The 23,803-nt window shown below is 36.0% G+C and overlaps 1 protein-coding gene across 2 annotated transcripts in view; it reads left to right on the top strand.

Moving 5' to 3' along the window:
* Positions 1-23,803, top strand: part of PNG1 (peptide-N-glycanase 1) — a 98,681-nt gene that overhangs the window by 54,536 nt on the left and 20,342 nt on the right. For both annotated transcript variants that reach the window (XM_090013650.1, XM_090013651.1), the window contains exons 6-9: positions 4,984-5,066; positions 10,044-10,157; positions 12,092-12,146; positions 12,229-12,315. In XM_090013650.1, the coding sequence (XP_089869776.1) occupies positions 4,984-5,066; positions 10,044-10,157; positions 12,092-12,146; positions 12,229-12,315 (339 nt within the window). The remainder of the gene's footprint in view (positions 1-4,983; positions 5,067-10,043; positions 10,158-12,091; positions 12,147-12,228; positions 12,316-23,803) is intronic.

Consider the following 23,803-nt stretch of genomic DNA (forward strand, 5'->3'; position numbering starts at 1 on the left):
TGAAAAATAGACCATTTTTTGATAGAAGCTAAGGCAATTAAGGTTCGGACAGTAGTCATACGAGCCACCGGAGCAAAGGTTTCTTCATAATCAATCTCATATTCTTGGGCATAACCTTTGGCTACTAAACGGGCTTTATATCTTTCAAGAGTACCATCACTCTTGGTTTTAATTTTATAAACCCATCGACATCATATAGTTTTCTTCCCTGGAGGAAGATCTTGAATAGTCCATGTAGAAGCCTTTTCAAGTGCATCTAATTCAGCTTTCATGGTTTCTATCCATTTGATATCATTTTTTGCTTGAAAATATATGGATGATTCTTCGTATGAGTGAATTAATGCAATAACTGCCCTATATGTGGGTGAGAAGGACTCGTATGATACAAACTTTCCTGGAGGCCTCAAGACTCGGGATGATTGTTTAGTTGAAATGCTAGAATATTTTTCAAGTGCACATGGATGATTAGACTCTTGTCGCCTGGAATATTGAATACTAGTATCCCTATGAACTTCTTCATTTTCAACATTATGATTAAGATCAATAATTCTTTGATCATCATCAAAGTTACAGTCAAGGTCATATTCATCAGATGTTGATGTTAGATCTAGCAAAAATGAGTACTCAATGACGTCTTTTAATTTTCTAAAATCAAAGAAGCTCTCCTTTTCAAGAAAGGAAACATTTCTAGACACATATAGTCTATTATTTTTGAAGTCAAAACATCTATAACGTTTCTGATTTTCATCATATCCTAAAAAGGCATAGAGAATCGCACGAGGGGAAAGTTTATCATTTTTGTCAGTAAATATGAAACATTTGCACCCAAATATTCTTAGTCTAGAGTAGTCTGGAGAAATGTTCATAAGTTTTTCAATGAGAGTGATATTTTGTAACGAAGATGGCATCTTATTAATGAGATAGGTAGCAGTTAAAGCAACTTCTTCCTAAAAGTCTTTCGGGACTTGATTTGCTATTAATAAAGTCCTAGTGGTTTCTATAATATGGCGATGTTTTCGTTCCGCCAGTCCATTTTGTTGAGGTGTATAAGGACAAGATCTTTGATGTGTGATGCCATGCAATTTAAGATAATTTTGAAAATCTGTGGATAAAAACTCTTCCTAAATCTGTGCGAAAAATAGCAATATCATTTTGAAACTTGTTTTTAACCATATTATTAAAAGTTTGGAAGTATGAAAATACTTCAAACTTGTGTTTGAGAAAGTAAATCCACGTATGTCGGGAGAAATCATCGACAAAAATAACATAGTAAACAAATCCTCCTTTAGAAATTACTGGAGCAGGACCCCAAACTTCTGAGTGTATTAATTCAAGTGGTCTTGAAGAGAAAAAGGTTTTGTTCTGAAATGGTAATCTTTTCATTTTGCCGATAATACAATCTTTATAATCAAATGATTCAGAGTTACAAAATTTTCCTAGATTTGGAAAATGCTGGATTTTGGCTATATGTGGATGACGAAGTCTCTTATGCCACAGTTCCAATTCTATTTTCTGAATATTATAACAAAAAGCTTTCTTCGGATTTCCAAAAAATCCATGTAATAGAGTCCTCCTTCTCTATGGCCTTCCCCAATTAGCTTGCCTGACTGGCGATCATGTACCCAACAACCATGAAAAAAAAATGAAATATTACACCCATAATCAGAAATTTGAGATACAGATAAAAGATTTAAATTTAATTTGGGAACATGTCTAATTTCTGGAATAGAATTTTTTTTTGTTTTATAATTTTTTTTAAAATTTTTTATTTTTTCTATTTCAAGAGAAGTCCCATCAGCAGTAAAGACCTTTGACACACTTGTTTTATTTTTAACACATTTGGATAGACTTTGATTATTTGGGGTCATATGAAAAGATGCACCAGAGTCAAGGAGCTAAGAAATTTTACCTAGATCAGAAAAAGATGAGGCTGCTACGCTGGTTAAAGCTTCAGATGAGGAAGAGGCACCTTTGATGAGAGGCTGAAGAATCTCCATTAGTTGGGCCAGAGAAACTGGTGCATCCTGATTTTTAGGCTCCGATCCAACAACTGCAGCCCTTTTTCCTCTCAGCTCTTTAAGTTTGGGACATTGTGGCCTGTAGTGTCCCGGTTCATGACAGTGATGACAAATAACTTTCTTCTTATCATAGTCACCATTTTGTCGGTTAAAGTGAGGAGGCCTATATGATCGAACATGATTCTCTGGTCTAGACACGGCTAAAACGGAATCATCTTTAATTTTTGAAGAACCTTTCCGGAGACGAGTTTCTTTCATTGTTAACTCTTCAATAATTTCAATTAATCTAATGATAAACTGGTAAAAATGTTCAGCATCGAGCTGTTTCTGACGAAGCTTGATGTCTTCGGCACGATGCCACTTTGGTTCTAAAAGGGAAAGCTCTTCTCAAAGTTTGGACAACCCATTGTAATAATTGCGAATAGTTTTGTCTCCGTGTGTCATCATTCGAACTTTTTCTTGGAGGTTGCACACGTGTGCAATATCTTTAAGAGAATACATATTCTTAAGGTATTCCCATGCCTTATCGGCATAATCAAATTTGGCAAGACTTGAGCATTTTTTAATGTCAACGCTATTGATAAGCCATGACATTATTTTTGCATGAGATATTCTCCATTCTTTCTATTTCTTCTCGTATGAGGCAAGAGCCTTGATTTTCTCTTCTTCCGATAGAGGAACCTCTTTATCTCCCTCATTTTTAGTAAGAGATAGCTTAGGTTTCGAATCAGAACCATCCACAATCCCCCATATGCCTTTTCCCCATATATGGTGCTTCATGATTGAAGCCCATGTTACATAGTTTGTATCGCTTAGTTTAATAGGCATGATGGTGACTTTATCATTGTTATCCATTGATTACAAGGAGAGAATGAATAGGGATAGAAGAAAAACAAGAAGAGAAATGAAAAAGAAAGAAGAAAATACAATACAACAAGATGTGAAATCTTCTCCAATGAAGTGATAAAACACTTCTCTTCATGTTGCGAACACTTTTGCAAATGGTCACAAAAACCGAGGCAACTTTTCCTCAAGATCTAGTACTTCTGCAGCTCTAATACCATGAAATGAAATAGGGATCTTCGAAACACAAGCTTAGATTCACAAGGAAAAGTGTCCAGAATGACATTAAAGTATAACCCTTAAAAAGGGTATAACTGAAAATAAAATAAAAATAAAAAGGTATTCTTTGTTGATATGAAAAACCAATTGCTTAAGAAGCATTGGAATAGAATATAAGAGGGGCTGCACCCTTCTATTGCTAGTCAAGTCTGGGCAGGACTTACTAGCAACTGTCATTCTAGTTCAAACTGAACTAGATGACATAAAGACAAAAAATAAAAATAAAGGAAAAAAAGTTACAGAAAAGAAAGAAATGAAAAATATATTTATATAATAATATAATAATACTATTATATATATATGTACAGTTTTACATTTTAACACTCTATACTTTCCACAACATCCAACTACAAATCAAGAGTATCTCAAGGAACCCACACAAAATACAAATAACAGCAAGCAAAAGCCACAAAGATGTTGTCCACTCTAATAACACAGCCAAGAAAACAAATACTCCCAAATAGTAAGATCGATTACAATCCACCCAGCACCAAGAGTCTTTCCAATCACTACTAACAACCCAAAATAATATGCAAAGACAATTTAGTGGGTCGATCTTAACAAAAATACCCACACAACACAAGATGAACAGCAATCAAGCTGTCCTGTATACCTAAACTGAGTATAAAGCCCTAAAGAACAGTTACCACCTATAGAGACTTTCAAAAATCTTCACCAAAACTCACCAACACCATCAAAATACCTCCCAAGAATGATATAGGATCAATATATAGGCCTTAGAAACCACTGATTGAGTCAGAATAGGCAGATTTACCAACTTTCAGAAAATCAAAGACAAATCCACCAAAAAATGACCATTGATCTGATTGACATGATTTTTGGTTCAAAAGACTCATAAAATCTTTGTCTATCAGACCCCCAAATTAAACAACACAAATTCCAAACTTCACCTCGGCGTAATGATGTCATCACCACAAAAAACAACCCAGCTGCGAGAGAAACAAAAAATGAAGTTTCTGACACCCTTTTGCTACATTCTAATGACATCTCCCTAGTGCGAATATGGCTCTCTTGCTGACATCAGCAACACAAATCCCAAGGCCAGGATGAAGCTTGAATTTCCCTCCTGACTCAACAACTTTTTGTTGATGCTGTCACGGCTCTAATACCATGTTTGGAAGCATCAGATTTCATGAAGTTCCCAAGAAAAAGCTTAGGGAAGAGGTCACAAGGAGAGAGAGCAAAGAAACTTGCTTCATTAACTTCAAAAAAATAAGAGAATACAGCATACAGGGGTCTATCTTTGGTTACACTAAGACAAAATAGTTGACTACACTCTTTATTGCTGTTACAAAAATACCCCTCTCAGATAAACATAGGTAACACACACTCTAGTAAAATGAATATTACATTCAACAATTTCTCAGTTTAATTCATGCAGCTGATTTAGTAGTTCTTAATTCTGGTGGTGTACCATTGGAACCTTTCATTCATGTAGAATAGGACTAGATCATGCTGGTTGGTTTTAGTTTCTTGGGTAATATTTCTGGCAATATGCTGCACATACTAAGAATAATTAAGCATTTGCCCAGCTTAAAATGGGTGCCTATGTAGTATTATGGCTTCCTGGACCTAAGTTGATTTTCAGATGGTCAATTGTACTCAACTAATCATCTTGGTCACTTCATGTTGCACTTATCTCCATGATTTTATTATACTTAATGACCTTGGTGTGATACATAGATGCTGTCATTTGCAGAGTGCATCTTCAATTATGACTCGTTAGGTTTTTGCAATTTCTATACTTTCTTATAATTGGCTAGAAAACAGTATAATGATGTTGCTGATATCTTATTGCAATTTCCTCTTTTTTCCTTTTCAGGAAGGGAACTTTAAACCTTCAAAAATTGAGCAAGATCATGCAATCTTATTGCAGCTGCTATTTTGGTTCAAAAAATCATTTAGGTTATGTTCATCCTCTCTTTTTAAATTTTCATAAGGATAATAGTTGCTGAATTCTCATTGTTGGCTAAATAGCACAAATGCACGGCTCTCGGAAAATAATGATTCTTGTGGTACAAAGAGTGACATTTTGTAGAATTACAACATAAAAGGGCATTTTCATTTTGTAAAATTAAAGGCCTTTTAGGCAATATATTTTGAAAAGTTAGATAAAAGCATGATAAGAAGAAAATGTTTCCAAACTCACATCTGGAGAATATTTTATGCTACAGTACTAGTTTCTTTATGCTTTTCACATTGGTTCAAGATGTGCAAACTGTTTTTACATTTTTATTTCCTACACAAATAGTTAATTATGACATTGAATAGCATGACAAATAAGAAAAATCTTTATAGTTTCCATAAGTATCATGCCGTTGTAATTAGTTAATCTTGGGTTATAATAGCAATATAAACTGGTAGATAGTTCTGGGTTCTTTTACTTATACATTATGAAAACTTCCTAGCCCATTTCTTGAATTCAAATTTGTTTTTTGTTTCCAGATTCATATAGGTCCAAAATAAAAAAGGAAAGGAAACCTCTCTTCCATTGCTTCCTATGTGACTTCTAGATTTAGTCACAAGCTTCAGATTCTGTTCATCATGCGAGAACTAAAAATATAGACAGACTGTCAAGTCTATTATTTTATAAGGGAGAAGGTTGAAACAAAAATGTTTCAAATCATTCATGTACGTACTTATCTACAATTGGCCCACATTTTAACTAAGGCAGTGAGTAGAGCTTAACTTTTAGAGACTATCAGCAAGTTGGGGATGACTGAAATCTTTCCCCACTTGAGGGGGAGTGTTAAAGGGATATATTTGAGGAGTTTTATTACTCTCTTTAATATGTACATGGACATTTTTTGTCCTTTATTTACCCCTTGTATAAGATTGTAAATAGTTATTACTAGTTAGGGGTACTTTTGTCATGGATAATCGTATCCTTATCAAGTTGTCGGGAACCCACTATGAAATAGATGAAGCCCTAATACATTTCATTCTTTACACCAATCTATCTTCTTTTCTTCTTCTCACCTTTCACTCTTACCTCACACCACACACACCTTACTTACACACACCCACACCACCTTTGTTCTTTTCTTATATTCCTAAAAATGTAGATCCTACTGATGTAGGAGCTTTCTCTACTAGTCACATTAATATGTTCAATAATTATGACGTGGCATTGCTTGATGTTCCCTTGTTGATCCTACTGAACACGTATCATACTTTCTCGAAACCAAAATAAAAAGTTTCTAGTTGATTGAACGCCAAAACACATTTGAACAAAAATAAATCTTGAGCTCAAACAAAAGAGAAGCACTTTATGTTCCTCATTCGTGATGAAGGGTGAACATGATAAATGTAGAACTTTTTTTATTCGGGCTTGAACTTCATTTTTCCAGATTTATTTTATTTTAATTTTGGGGCACCTTGAGCCATTACTTGATTTTGGTGAAGCTTTTGTTCACTGCTCTATTCATTGGGCATAGCAACACATAATTTTTGTATTAAAGTAGGTTTTGAATTGTATCATTAATTTTAATGCTAAATAATTATAAAAAAATGCTTATTGAAAAGATAGTAATTGTATAAAGTAAAAAGTGGCCCATAGGAAATGGTAAAATAGAATTGAGGTATGAAGAGAATGTTGAAACTTTTGCCAGGAAAGAGGAAAGGCTGGCTCTCAAGACAAGCCCATGGGAGATTTTTTTCTTTAGTCACTAAGATTTTATCAAGATTTGTCAAAACACCTTAGTATCTCAAGAAATACCCTCATCATATATTTTTGAGACTGCTATTGGTGACCCATAGTCTTTTTGGTGAAAAATTGAGCGCGTCTAACCAGACTTAGTTTTGGTGTTTCATTTCTCTCTCTCTCTCTCTCTCTCTCTCTCTCTCTCTCTCTCTCTCTCGTCCCCTACCCCCTTCCCATCAGTGTCATTTTACTGTTTAGTATCCCCATCTCCATTTCTATATCATCTTCATCATCTCCCCTTCCTCCCTATTACCATTACCATTACCACCACCTTCATTCTATCATCATCATCTTCTTCTTATGCTTCTTATTTTCTATATCATAATTTGTGAAGATGATCTATTTCCTGTTACCAACATCCACTTCAACTGTTAAAGTTGTGTATATATATAGTTATATACACCTATATGATATGTTTGTATATATATATACATAATATATGTATATATATTATATAATTGTAATAGGTAATACCCATTAGGGGTATTTTGTCTTTTCACATAATGTAATAAGTTGTGCTCATTGGGAGCACTTTAAACATTTTTAGTTTTTTGTGTTTTTCTTTTTTATTAAGGGCATTATAGTCTTATAATGCCCTTGACTCAATGAGTTGTTGGGAGTGCTCCCAATGGCTCTTTGAGCCCTCCTTTGTCTATATAAACATGTTGAATCCCCTCTTGTCTATGTCACATGGGTGCGGGTGCGGGTGCGGGGAAGCGACACTTTAAAAAACCTTGGGTGCGGGGGTGCGAGGGTGCGGGAGGGCAAAAATATAAAAAATTGTATATATATAATTTTGAATTTGAAGTTTTAACAGTTAACAATAATAACACTAATGAAATAAAAAACAATTATCATAATATCATTTATCAAGCATGCAATAAATCAAATTAACAATCTACAATTCTATTCTACATCATAAAAACTAACACCACAATTAAATCAACATAAATATATTATAGAAACAATCAAATAAGTAAAGCAGAAAAGAACTAATCACATCTACGAGATAATGAATCCTTTTAATGTTTGAAACCACGTGGTATAAAACAAACAGTTCATGCCATAACACGTTTGCCTTGGTAACAGGAGGGGATGAACAATCACAACTGATAAAGTAGAAGCTGTGATTGTTGGTCACAAGGTGATTCTTGTGACCAAGAATCACATGCTTCAAGCGAGAACACCTGGCACCTTTTTACACTTTAATAAACTTGAGAAAGTGGTGTGCTTGTGATTTGCAATCACAGGATGTCGAGAAATCCAAGAATCACAGGGCATTGCAAACATGTATAGGCAGATGCCAAGTCATAGTCTCAGTTTATATTTTTGAATTTGACCCTACACTTTGACAGAGAAATACAGTCCCCATCCTTTGGACCTCAAATTTTGCCTGTCACATGGGTACGAGGATACAACCATTTTTATGAAGTTTCTAATATGACCCGAATGTATGGGGTTACAAGAGGAGAGCCAAAATAGAGTACCCATGTGACAGATTTTTCCATATTGCACCACACACACACATTTTTCATTCTTGCAACCGGGGTATAAATATGCAGAATAAAATTACTCAGCTTTCTTAACCATAAAAATACAGGTGGTATTCACGGAGCGCTTTATATACAGATTCAGAGGTTGTTATTTAACTTATTTAAAAATATACAACCTAAAGACGTGATGCTACATATGGAATATATTATCACATGTTTTTTTTTTTGGAATCTAACAGTCCATCACATGGACCATCTTAAGAGAATCGATATCCATTGAAAATCGTCTCTAAAGGAACACTCATACAGTAAATAAAAATTCTGGTTTAGCTTGTTCAGAAATTTATTTGTTGGAAAGAGGAATAAAGCCAAAAAAAGAGACGAATCTATGAGAGAGGATTCATGATCCCTCTTTCATATATTTTAGAGTGATCAGGTTTCTTAGTTCACTAGGTTTGACCTGATTTTTGCTGTGAATCAGGTTTCTTAGTTCATACATAGGCTTCAAACAAAGCACCTGAAAGCAGTTAAGCATATCCTCCAGTACATTAAAGGTACTATTTCTGATGGGCTTGTCTATATGAAATCACTTGATATGCCTACCCACCATTCCATCAAGGTGATTGCATATTCAGATGTTGATTGAGCTCATGATCCAACTACAAGAAGATCTGTTACAGGTTATGGGGTTTATTTAGGCTCCCACCTTGTTTCTTAGGTAAGCAAAAAACAAAAAATGGTTGCAAGATCTAGCATTGAGGTAGAGTATTGAGCTATGGTGACTGTGACCACTAAAGTCACTTGGATTAAGCACTTTTTATGTGGCTTGCACCAGGTCGTTTTCAGCTCCGTAGTCTATTGTGACAATCAAAGTGTGGTTTCTATTTCCACCAATCCTGTTTAGCATGGCAAAATGAAGCATGGGAAAATTGATCATCATTTTGTTAGAGAGAAAGTCGAATTGAAGGAAATTTATCGCATGTTCATTCGTGGCGAAGATCAAGTGGCGGATTTATTCACTAAGGCTCTTCCAGCAAATTGGTATTGGGATTTAAAATCCAAACTGTCCATGGTTCTCCAACATGTTTGTTTTGAGAGGGCATGTTAGAATATGTACACTATTAGATCGGGTCGGTTTAGATCCAGATCCATACCATACCATAAATACCCATTATGTATTTTTAACATAAGTCATATAAATAGAAAAACATGCTACCCACCTAGGGTTACGCCTCTTTTGGGATTCCTCACTTTCTCTTCCATTGTATTTCTTCTTGTTTTATTGTTTGTGCAAGGAATCATATTCTGGAGGCATTCTCACACTTATGTGTATGTGTTCTTGTATTGACCATAAGAGGCACCCACTTGTACTCTCTTTTCAGTTTCATTACATTAAACATCATAGTCATACATGCTCAAAGTGCTTGATGAAGAAAACACGTCATGATTGAGAAGAGGGTACTCTAAAAGTTCTGTTAAATGAGAATTGTTTAATGCATTTTCATGTGTCTGATCACTGCACCTTTATGCACATCTCTATTGTTGCTGAACAGTTCAATACTAATATGCAACTCAACAGTAAATTTATGAGATGTACTTGCTGGAATTCAGTGGTTAACGAAGTTTGCTTGACATTATCTCATTCACTTAATTCTGTCATGATTTCTGATTTTCTCACCTGTGCAGGTGGATGAATTCTCCACCATGTGACAGTTGTGGAGGTGAAACACATGGTATTGGCATGGGTAGACCTCTTGCCTCTGAGATTCAGTTTGGAGGCTCTCGTGTTGAACTGTATCGGTAATTTAAAGCTGCATGTGCTATTCACCTTATCGTTCAGACTCTACTAATTTCCCTATTTATGCTTGTTCTGAAGTTTCATAGTTTTTAACATTATTGTACTTGGCATTTTATTTGAGCAGCATGTTAACCAGTGAATTTTTTTAAATGTCACCTCCATCAGGCTCTTGATGAGAAGATTTTAACAGGCAAAATCATTTTAAATAGTTCCAATCATTCTTTACTTGATTTGACTGCCAAATCTTCTCGATAGTTCACAAGTTAACTTGGAATATTGAGATACATTAGCTTGAATGGCTTGAGAAGGCATATGCCAATTTATGGAATAGAAGGTGCAACTTAATGAAGAAGAATAATTTCATGCACATATTGAATTGTACATGGTTTTTGTAGAGGCCTCGAGGAAACAAAGTGTCCCTGAAATATACCATTATGAATTAGCAAGGATTGGTACCTAAATAATTTTGATACATGACTGCCTAGAAGAGAACACAAAAAAGGAAAAGAACCTTTACAAATGTCAAGCACCAGAACCCTATATGTGGACTTAACACGATCTAACTGAACACATTATTGTTTTTCATCACAACACTTTCCTTTATACAAGTGCCTAGTATACTGAAGTAGGTCTCCCATTCTCATGCATCTTGCCAAATTGCTTTCTCAAAAATCTTCAAGAATGGTTCATGAATCTTGATAGTATTTAGCATGCCTTTTCTCTAGTCTTATAAGTATCTCAAGGCTTTATACACAACATTTTCCTCTTATTCCATTTGGTTATAAAAACCATTTAACTGCGCCAGAGACATCTGAAATATTTGGTTTAGTAATATTGAGGTAAATAATTTTGCCAAGAAGTCTTTGAGGACACCAAATCTGTCTTTTGCCTGTTCTGTTTTAATTTGATTTGCTCATAAGACTGTCATCTAGTTCAAATGTCTTTCTTTACTTGAGATGGTCTGTCACAGGCCTTTTTGGACAATGAATATTCTTTTCATCGGTCTCATTGCTTCAATGATAAAAGTAACTAAGAACTCTACTGTTTGATGAATGATGATAATCTTTTTCAGAACCTTTGTATCTTTGCATCTCATTCCAATTCCTTGTGTTATGTGTGTTAATGCACTTATTTCTTTCCACCTTCTACAATGAGATTAAGATTTTCTAAGATATTTTGTTGACCAAGATTAATATCTTGATTCAGAACATTATTACCCTTTTCTCCTTTCTTTTGTGTTGTATTTATATGTATGTGTTGACACCCCAACTAAATGGTTTTGTATTCATTTCCACAATCTTTTGTCTTGTTTTTTCAAAATGAAACCCTGATATTTACTTGAACCAAGTTCTTGGCAAGTGTTCAGATCCCCTTTTCTTAATTTCTCTCTATGTCCAGCATGTTTTAAGGTTTTGGTTGTGAGAAATCCAACAATTCAATAATTTATTCTTCCATAGTTTAGAATTTATCTTTGTACGTGGATTCATATTTGTAACTTCTTGATGTTTTCTCTGAAAAAAACAGTACTTGCTGAATATTTATTTTAATCAATGTTATCCTGTATCTGTATGAGCTTGATGGAGGAATTATAATGTTAGATTATTCTACATGTATTTTATGTGAATATCTGGGAGGGACTTTTTCTCATTTAGCTTCATTTTACATGCCACTTTCCTGTATGAGCCCTTTTTCTGTTGCATTCTTGATGTTTTGTTGATAACAATGAAAAAAAAGAGGATATTTTAGGAACTTGCTTGATTATGCTTATTCTGACAATTCCAATACCTTAAACAACACCTAATTGTGTTTCGTTTGTTATTTTTGTTCTTCTGTTAGTGTTTTCATTCTTCATTTTTTTTGGTTAGGAAGTAAATTATCTTATTATTATGCAAAAATTAACACACCTAGTGAATGAAACTTTATAGTGAACTTGTAGGTGCAAAGGGTGTTCAAAAATTACCCGCTTCCCTCGTTACAATGATCCTTTAAAGGTAGTTCCTAAGACTTCCCTTCTTCTATATTTAGTATTGATTTTCTCATATTTAACTTGCTTAAGTATTGTTTATTTTGCAGCTTCTAGAAACAAGGAGTGGACGTTGTGGGGAGTGGGCAAATTGCTTTACTCTTTATTGTCGAAGTCTTGGCTATGAATCTCGCTTAGTGAGTTCCTCTTTTTTTTTCAGTTAAGCATATCATATGAATTTCAATATCGTACAATATTTAAAAGCAAGGGTTTGGTTAATCATGAGAAATATTTATTTTCATTTTCAACTGTTCTGAAAGGCATCCTAGTCCAAGTGATTTTAGGAAATTTTGGACATTTTTTGTCATGGCTATTGTTTAACAGAACATTCTACTTGCATCCATGCAAGTTACATTACTTACTCAAAAAGGTGCTTTATGCTTTCACTAAAAAGTACACAATCCTACCACACTTAATCTTTTTGAGAAAAGAGAATTATTTATTGAAGATAACAAAGACGACTAGGTGTTGCCCTAATGCAGATTAGATACATCGAAAAAGCTAAGAGAGTTATACCAATCTTGAGATTTCACATCAGGCCCTTTCTCCTAGCACACAAAAGAGTATCAGTCTGGTTTGAGTAAAATATAGTAGATATTTTCCACGAATGATCCTTAAATTTCTGCTATTTCTCTCAGTCCATATAGCCCACCATTACTGTCAGGAGCCACCCCCTCCACATCAAGGTCCTTTGCTTATGGTTCAAGTAATAACTTTCTTACCCAGGATTCTGTCTGCACGTTGGACTTAATCCTACCACACAATAATTCTTTCATTTTTTTTCTTTATTTGACTCCCTAAACAAGAAAAATCATAGATATTAATGGATGTGATGTTCTTTCTGATAAAAAATTCAAATTAAATGATAAATAAGGCATGTGCATTCAAGTTCACCAGCAATTTAAGTACAATATTAGGAAATGTCTTAATTTGAATCACATGGATATGGCTGTAGATAGAGGAATACTAATGTATTTGTCCAGCCTCAGGATGCATGTCTTGTGATAGAGAAGAAGCAGAAAAGAGAAAGAAGGTGATGCCTAGGCAGTCCAAGAAATGCCTAGCTCTCTCTCTCTCTCTCTGTATATATATATCGTTGGCATTCTCAAAACTCACTATTGGATTACCACACCTGACTCGGTGACTTGGGTGAGTCACATTTTTCTTTTAATTTAATTAAAAATAAATAACTAAACATATATTTTATAAGTAATAAAACATTTTTCAAAGAGTAGTCATTTGAAATATGGATTTCTATATTTTAAATACATAAATATACATATATTATAATATATAAACATAGTTACAAGTCTCAATTTGAGATATACTCATCAAATAAATATTTCAAAGTATTTGTAAGAATGTGTTTTTCTTGGGAAAATCTTTGCAAGTTAAATAATCAAAACATGAGAACTGTTTGGGTTAGAGGGATGGCGTGAATATCAAAATCAAGATGTAGGATGGAGGAGGGATAGCATGGGAATAGTCCCATATCAAAATAATTAGTCCCATCACGTGGGGGGGTGGGCAGCCTTTATACTTTCAATAGTGGGAAAATTAAAGATGGAGGCAAAGAAATTATTATTTTTTGTTATGTATTTTTTGCATAGTCACCGATATTGCTGATATTTTGAAAATATTGTGATATTATCAGTATTTCAAGGTCAACCAATATTTTTCTTGAGATTTTTCTGATGTTTTCAAAATATCCCTAGAAGATATTACCGCAATATTACTGTGATATTTTCCCGAGATCGATATGTAACAACTAACAAAACAAAATGTTTGTCATTAAAGAGTTGCATTAAATAATAAGCAAATAAAAGAAAACACATCCAAAACTACATGAATTCAAATCATAAAAAAAAATGATAGAAAAAGGAAGGATCTTGTCATTCCTTCCCTCATCTTTATTACAACAACAACTACTACTACGCCTTCATCCCAAAACAATTGGGGTCGGCAATATGAACCAAAAAATAAAATCATTCTGGGTCTTCCATATGAATCCTTCTCCTCCAATCATTTCTATCCAATGCCATGTCCTCGGTGAGGTTCAAAGCATTCATATCCTTTCCTATCAGCTCCATCCAAGTCTTCTTAGGCCTACCCCGACCTCTTTTAACTAATATATTTTCTCATTTCTTCATCCTTCTAACTGGAGCATCATTAGGCCTTCGCCGAATATGTCCAAACCACCGTAAACGATTCTCTCTCATCTTATTTTCAATGGATGCAACGCCTACCTTCTTACGTATCTCCTCGTTTTGAATCTTATCTTTTATTGTATTTTCACACATCCGTCTAAGCATACGCATCTCAGCTACACTCATTTTTTTAATATGATGTCTCTTGGCAGCCCAACTGTAACGACCCCAATCCATACCCTTTAAAAATGCGGATTTTTTTTTTCTAAGAGTTGCGGAAAACTTCCCAGAGACCTGGGGTCCCTACAGTTCCAATTTCAGTTGGATAACCACACACCACAAACGAAGTTGCAATTATCATCCATATCAACCAACTAAAACTCTTTTATTAATGAGTAAGAAAATTTCAAAGACAAGGTTTTCTTCAACTGAAAGTAAAGTAACAATTGCAGAAATTAAAAGAACTGAAAGACAAACGAAAGAGCCACTATATCCTCTACTGAAGCTGACAAGCCCAAGTATAACTCATCCATCCCCAGATGCATGTCCAACTTCACTGTTCACCATTACCTGTGAAAAACCAACAAAGTAGGGTGTCAGAACCGAAATTCTGAGCACAGCTACTTCTAAAGAAAACAGGTGAGAGAAGGAACATGGATAAGATTTCATGCAGTGATTTGAGTGAGTACAGATATAAAATTTGCAACATTCAGATATCCATAACTACCAATAATTACATAACTCACCAGTCAAGAACAGTAAAGCATGGTTTCTTCTGTTATCTTTTATTAAGTTTCATCTTTCCATATGCATGCCCTATTAAATGCACACATCTTTAAGTTCCTCTTTTTAATTACCGTAGCCCGCGGATACACCAAACGGGTACAAACCCCGAGGTCAAGTAGGTTCCCAGGATAGCTTAACACACAATTTGTATTTTATTACTGGGTTCCAACTTAGCCCTTGACCGATATCAGGAAACAGCACCATCCATCGGAACATTAGACCTTCACATCTAATGTCGGGGACACAAGGGACACCCCACGTCCACAAGTGCCACTTCCTTGGTACCATAAACTCACAGCTGTGACTAACACACCACTCCCGGGTAAAGTGGCGGGCTCTCCCTAAAACCGTGGCCAGGAGAAGAACCTCAATATCGGGTTCAGGGGCAACAACGCACACGGAGTTTTTGTATCCTCACAGTCTCCCCAAGACCGGATATCTAAGATTCTCATACTCCAGATGAGATATCTCAGAATGTATATTACACTGTTCTTATTCTTTTTTTTTATTTAAAGTTTATTCTTTAAGTTTGCAACACCATATGCAAAAGTAAAGTGAAAACCCGCATCCTCCCTTGCGGGGACCCATTCGGGACTCCAGCCCGTATAAACCACTAGAACAGTGTAGTAAAGTGCCAAACTATCTTATGTGGTTCAAGTGCTGTATTTAAAACCTATGTGAAAGCAAACCAAACCCACGGCTCTCCAGGCCGATGATGGTCCAACCAGGCTATCAATGCATCACATCACAAAACAAAAGTAGTGTTTTATTTATAACACTAAGCCAAAGTGCCAAACAACATACATATTCATGCAAATATAAATTCAAACATATGCATATCATAATTCATTCATATGCATTTTCAATATGTGTGTGTTACCTACATCACATATGGGTCTTAACCAATCCATGGTTTCTTTAAGTGTGTGTGTGTACATGTACCATTTCACATATAAATCAAGTGTACATGTTCAAGAAGAATTATTAATAACTGAATCATGCTCACACCCATGAGTACCATAATCATAACAGTCAAATGAAAACATAAACCTCCACGACAAGTGTTTCCATGCAATCCAATACCCAAGCTTTGAAATAACACATGGACATAAAACAACAACATTCACAAGCGCGGCTTCCAAGATTCATGCACAAGGATTCACATATTTATACCAAATGTACGTTGTCATTCCTTGATTAATTTTATTATATCATGTGAACACCCATGCATGTAAATTCCAGCAATAAAGCCAGGTCTAACATGATTAGCTAGTATTCTGGAAACTTAAAGTGCTAAGCTAAGCTTCCATATGAGCTACCCTATACATGAACAAGGATTCCATCGACCTGTCATTTGTCCACAAGCATGGACAGTTAAGGATACGACATTAACCATATTTTCCTTTGTAAAAATATAGTCCAGCACCATTCGGCTGGGCTTGGCAGGGTTCCACACAACCCATGATCTTATGCTATCCTTCCACTCACTACTTATAACAGTTACATATAGTTAATCAAGTTTGAAAAGAACACATACATGCCCCAAGTTTGGTTGCTAAAAGAAAAATTGCAAATCATCTGACACTATTCACCTAATATTGTCACCTGATGATGTAGCCATACTAACATTTTCAACCCACACACACACACATACCTATATATATATCTTAAAGAATGATACATGACAGGCCATATGTCCTGATAAAACCGAACCATCCTCTTTCTGCTATTTATAATACAATAGCTAATAAAGGAAACGCAGAAGACACTCACTAGCATACAAGTAAATTTTTACTTAAACAATCATAGCTCAGTCACAGAATGAGTTCGGTCTTGTACTCAACCAAAAGAAACTCCTTGTATTCTTGAGCACTCCACAGAAACTAAATACATTCAATGTTTTTAACACTAAAATTTTTTCAGTTTATAATTAAGTTAATCCATATTCACTACTGCTAATAACTATGCTGCAGTACTGTAGGTTTTAACATGTATGCCAACAGCCAAAACAAGTCTCAAGTATATTCATATTGATTTCCACCATCTTATCTAGGCATATCAAAAGTGATTATACAACGCAACTCAGGGTTGCGTTCAAAGACTAAAGCATTCAACCAGACTGTGACTTGATAATAGATGATTGGCGGGCTATGTTCTGGATCTAGACATATACCACCGATCTGTCTTTAACACACCAACAAAAACATTTCATAAATAACTTCAAAATAAGCATGTGAGTTCCACTCATGCATATAGTCTCTGGATCAGACTCGAAACCATAAAGTTGCAGTTCATTATATATATACCATCACGATTTCAGATAAGGTCTTACTGCTATTTTGGGTTTGGGATTTCACCCAAAACGATAACCCCAAACAAGATTTAACACGTATCATGCCTAAATTCCAAATCAAGAAAACCCAAATCGGCTGAATTAGGGTTTTCGTCAAACATCCCCAAATCCCTCCTTCGTGACAACCGAAACCCCAAATCAAAGATTTTGGGGTTTCCATTGTGGGATTTACCAAACTTTGCCCCAAAAATTTAAAAACTGAGAACCCCACATTAGGAAGATCCGAAACCCCCAAACCACATAGTTGGGGTTTTAGGTTTAGGGTTGATATAAACCCCAAATCCTACCCTCAAACCCCACATGGAATCGAACCCATGTTCGATTCCTCACCCCGATTCCAAGGAGCACCGTACCTGTCTTTCCGATGGGTTTCCCGGCGATCGAAGGCTGTCGTGGCCTTCGGTGGTCGAAATCTCGCCGGCGACCTCCTCTCCTCCGGCGCACGCACACAGACAGAGAGACGAGGGAGAGAGATGAGGCTGAGTGAAGAGGGCGAAACCCCCTCTCCACTCCCCTCCTTTATCGGCAAGACCCCTCCCCCCCTTCACGCCGAGATGGGGGGAGGTCGGTTACGCCCTGCGTAACCCCCCCTTCCCCCCTTTCCTTTTTTCCTGTTAGGGTTTATCGGGCAACCCTTATCGGGTTGCCCCTTTTAAAAAGAACTCGGGTCCGGGTCCGAACCCGTGACCCGCGATGCTGGGTCCATTTTAATAATGGACCCGGTTCGCCCATGAGTGCCGGATCCTCAGTTGGATTCGTGGATCCAATTGTGGGTCCGACCCTCCATACTAACTTTATTTTTTTTTCTTCTTTTAATTACTATTAATTATTTATTAAATTTGGAATTTAACATTATACATATAATTTAACCCCCATCAATATGGATTCGTAAGTTGGATCCAAGTGGATCCAACTATGGATCCTCGAATTCGCTTAATATATATATATATATATACATATATATATATATGTATATTTCTATTTTATTACTAATATTAATATTATTTTAGTATAACGCAAACATTTAAGCGTAAATACCCCTTTATGGGTCCTAGATCCGAAATATGGATCTAGGCCCAATTTGAATAAATTTGAAATATTTTCTAATAAAAATCTCGGGTTTTACACCAACATTCTGTACCATATAGTAAAGCGGGCCTAATTGTCGTCCTATAAAACTTTTCCTTCAACCGCAATGGCATTCTACGATCGCACAACACTCTAGTTGCACTTTTCCATTTCATCCACCCAACCTTTATCTTATGATTTTCATCTCCATCAATTTCTCCATACTTTTGAATGATAGATCCCAAATATTTGAAACAATCATCCACCAATATTTCTTGCTCACCAAGCTTCACTACACTCCCATCACTACTTCGCTGCTTACTAAACCGACATTCCATATATTCTGTCTTACTCAACTTAAAACCTCTTGCTTCCAATGTCTGTCTCCATAATTTTAACTTAGCATCAACCCCAGCTCTAGACTCATCAATCAAAACAATATCATCAGCAAACAACATACACCACGGCACATTTTCTTGAATTGATCTCGTAAGCTCATCCATCACTATAGCAAATAGGAAAGGGCTTAATGCAGATCCTTGATGTAACCCAACCATTATAGGAAAAATGATTGTCACCCCTCCACAAGTACAAACATTGGTTACTACTCCTTCGTACATCTCTTTAATTATACTAATGTACTTGAGAGAAACACCTTTCTTCATCATTGTCCACCAGAGAACATTCCTAGGTACTCTATCGTATGCCTTCTCCAAATCAATAAAAACGATATGCAAATCTTTGTTCCTCTCTCTATATCTCTCAATAAGTTGTCTAAGAAGATGTATAGCTTCCATAGTTGATCTTCCAGGCATAAAACCAAATTGATTCTCCGATATCATGGCAACCTTCCTCAACCTATACTCAATCACCCTCTCCCAAAGTTTCATAGTATGACTCGTGAGTTTTATAACACGATAGTTTGTGCAATTTTGTATATCACCCTTATTTTTATATAGAGGTACCAAAGTACTCTTCCTCCACTCATTAGGCATCTTATTTGTCCGCCAAATCTTGTTAAAAAGATTTTTCAACCATTGTAAACCTTTCTCACCCAAGCATTTTCAAGCCTCGATAGGTATACCATCTGGGCCAACTGCCCTTCTTGATTTCATTTTCTTCAAAGCCTCTGTAATTTCTTTTTTTTGAATCTTTTGCATGAAGTCATGATTCATCTCATGAAAAAGAATATAGAAGTCTCCAAGATCTTGAGCATGACTTCCATTAAATAGCTTATCAAAATAATCTTTTCATCTCTCCTTAATCTCCTCATGTTTGACTAAAACCCTTTGCGTTTCATCTTTGATACATCTAACCATACCCAGATCCCTTAATGTAACGACCCCAACTCATCCCCTTTAAAAATGCGGATTTTTTTTTTTAAAACAGTGCGAAAATTTTCCCAGAGACCCGGGGTCCTCACAGTTCCAATTCCAACTGGATATCCAATAAACCACAAAAGAACTTGCAATTAACATCCATAAACTAACTAATACCTTTATTTATGAATTAAGAACTAATCTCAAACCAAAATGTCTGACTCAACAGAACGTAACATAACCACTGATGAAAATAAGCAAATGTCAATAATACTAGACTGAAAAACCAAAATAAAGAGCTACTCTGTCCACAAAGGAAACTATCAAAACTCATTGTGACTTCTGCACCCTCGCAGTAGCTGTCGACTTCACTGATCACCTGTTCCTGCGAAAAACCAATGAAGTAGGGTGTCAGAATCGAAATCTTGAGCACATCTACTTAATGAAACAAGTGAGATAAAGAGTTAAGATGAGATATCATGCAATAATTGAAGGAAATACATGCAAGACAGTTTATAGCATTTGAGAATTTATTCATGCAACAATCATAAATGCTAAACATGCAGAGACAGTAAAGCAGTAACATGTACTAAAACTTCAGCATGTAACAAGAAATAAACATTCAACACCTTCCATCATGTAATGATTAAGGAACCATTAAAGTATGCATGATCTAATGCATAACAGGAAAATGCATGTCTTTTATACAATGCATGAATCATTTTATTTTCTTCCATTTAAGTCTTTTGTTTCCTTATGCATGCCTTATTAAATGAATACAACTTTATGTTTCTCTTTTTAATTACCGTTGCCCGCGGATACACCAAACGGGTACAAACCCCGAGGTCAAGTTAGGTTCCCAGGGTAGCTTAGCACACAATTTGTATTTTATTACTGGGTTCCAACTTAGCCCTCGACCGAATCACCTTCGGAACATTAGACCTCCACATCTAATGTCGGGGACACCCCACGCCCACAAGTGCCACTTCCTTGGTACAAAAAACAACAGGTGTGTCAAACACACCACTCCCGGGTAAAGTGGCAGACTCTTCCTAAAACCGTGGCCATGAGAAGGAACCTCAATATCGGGTTCAGGGGACCAAAATTAAGCACACAGAGTTTTGTATCCTCACAGTTTCCCCAAGACCGGATTTCTAAGATCCCCATTCTCCAGATGGGTGATCCCAGAAGGTATATTACACTGTGTTTTATTATTAATTTTTTTATTAAAAATTAATTTCTTAAGTTTTGCAACATCATATGCAAAAAGAAAGATAAAAGCTCGCATCTACCTCGCGAGAGCCATCACAGGACTCCGGCCTGTGGAAACATATAGAACAGTGCAATAAAGCTGAAATATTAATAAAACATGATCTTTGCAATGCATTGAAATGAGTAAGAGAAAACATTTCCACAGCTCGGGTTTACCAAACCCTCGATGATTCATTTTGATCACCGAAGCACTAATGCAAGAATCACAATCATATGTAATGTATGCAATGGTATTAACATGCCTGCAAGGTATAATCATATATGTACCAAATTAATCCATTGATAATGAACATGAAATATGACATTCCCATATGCAAATTGAACTGCCCACGTTATACCCCTTTTCCTGTGCATATGCATGGTATGCATGCATCTTTGTGCAATCATTACTACATATGCTTCTAACCATGATTTGTATTGAGATGGACAAAGGAGCATTCATGTATTTATGTATATGCAACAACACACGTCAAGTTCATCAATGTGTAAGCATGTTCCAACAGACATGTAAACCACTTCAATTCCTAACATATAGAGAAATAAAAATATAGGTACATAATTCATGCTCAAAATTTATCATGCATCAAGAGATTAGAATTTTAACTTTACCAATCACATAACCAGACCCTATTTTCATATGCTAACAACCTATGCTACTAACATGGCATGATTCCCAGCATAAGAGAAGTTTTGTAATTAACAGCCCAGCCCAGCCGACCCTATCGGCTGGGTGTGACAGCATATACACAGGCCCAAAACAGGGACTGTGTATGCTGTTCGGAAACGTATCACAAAAGGGGAGCCATATGCTAACATCCCTGTTTACATATATACATATATATATATACATATATATATACATATATATATATATATATATATATATATATATATATATGTATGTGAAAAGATTAAACCCAACCCAGACACCATATTCACAGGCCCAGTTTGGGCCTGTGTATGCTGTTAGGAAGCCCACCTATACAGAAAATTTCTGTATATAGTATAAAAATATTTTTTTTTTCAAAGCCAAGGCCCAGGCCAGCACCCCACTGACTGGGTCAACTGGGCCTGCCCCAGCACTGCCAAAACCACCCACACACCCAGCCAAGCACTCGGCTGGGCCAGCAGCTGGCAGTCAACCGAGTGCCACTCGGCTGGCTGCCAGCCAGCCAACCAACAGCCGAAACCCAAAATAAAACAGGTTTCCAAAATTTCATTTTTTTTTCCAGCCATGCCCAGTCCAGCCGACCTTGCTGGCTGGGCTCAACAGCGTATACACAGGTCCAGTGTGGACCTGTGTATGCTGTCAAAAACGACAGCATAACATATTTCGAAAACCACCATTTAATTACTTCATATATTTATTTTTTTTTGAAAGGAACACACCCAGCCCAGCCGACCCTATCGGCTGGGTACAACAGCATGTACACAGGTCCAGTTTGGACCTGTGTAGGCTGTCAAAAACAACAACACTACAGATTACGCAAAAACTGATTTTTATTAATGCATATACCTTTTTTTTTTTGAAAAGAGAATACCCAGCCCAGCCGACCCTGTCGGCTGGGTCCAACAACATGTACACAGGTCCAGTTTGGACCTGTGTATGCTGTAAAAAACAACAACATACAACAGATTTTGCAAAACTGCCCACTTGTAATATCATATATATATATATATCTATATATATTTTTTTCTGAAACAATAAAAATACAGCATATGCGAAAGGGGTAACAGTGGAAATCGAGGGTCCACTGTTCCTCTATGGATTTCCATCAAAAGATGCATGGAAAATCCAATCTTTACCCTATTTCTCATTTGTTTCAAGGAGTACCCGTACCTTTTTGGAAAAAAAGAAATAGAGGCTGTGGAGAGCGTTTGGGCTGAGCTCCGATGCCTCTAACCTTCTTCTTCTACCTCCTGCACTCTTCCTTTCTTTCTCCTCTCTCTCTCTCTCTCTCTCTCTCTCTTCTTCTTCTTCTCTTTTTTTTTTTTCTCTGCAGCCAAATGAGGGAGAAGGGCTGCCCCCCCCCCCCTCCCTTCTCTTATTAATAGCTGGAAACCCCTTAGAGAGTTTCCAGATTTGGGTCTCTCACATCAGGGAGTTTCCAGATTTTTTTGTACTCCTCTACCTAACAACATTTGTTGACTTTTTGACCTACCTTTCCTAAAAGGTATGGAAACCTCTTTACCCTTTTTAATTAGGGAAGAGGGTTAACCCTAAGCCCTCTTAACCCAAATCCAGAAATTAATAAAAATCATTAAATTAATAAATTTATTTTTTTAATTTACTTATTATTAGATATTCAAAAGTTCCCAAAATTGGTCATGTTGACCATGGAGACTTTTTCTATGATAATAACCCCAATTTAAAGCTCCCAGCTGAATTTAAAGTCATAAAAATGTTGAGCTTGGATTTTGGATCGGATTTGGATCCAAGATCCAAACCCATACTCATACACAAATGTGGATCAACTCCAGATTTTTGTAGGACCTAACTAGGACCCAAATCCATAAAAATTTGGATCCTACACCTTGAATGCAATCCGATCCAATTTCGGATCCGTTTTAACAAACTGCTAAATTTTTAGAAAAACGTGATTTTTGGGCCAACCCGAACTCGGATTTGAAAAAGTAAAATACCATTGCGCTCAGAATTTTGAGACGCATCCAATGATAT

This window comes from Nuphar pumila, chromosome 7, assembly GCF_984573655.1.
Source record: "Nuphar pumila chromosome 7, dmNupPumi1.hap1.1, whole genome shotgun sequence".
Classification (NCBI taxonomy): domain Eukaryota; kingdom Viridiplantae; phylum Streptophyta; class Magnoliopsida; order Nymphaeales; family Nymphaeaceae; genus Nuphar; species Nuphar pumila.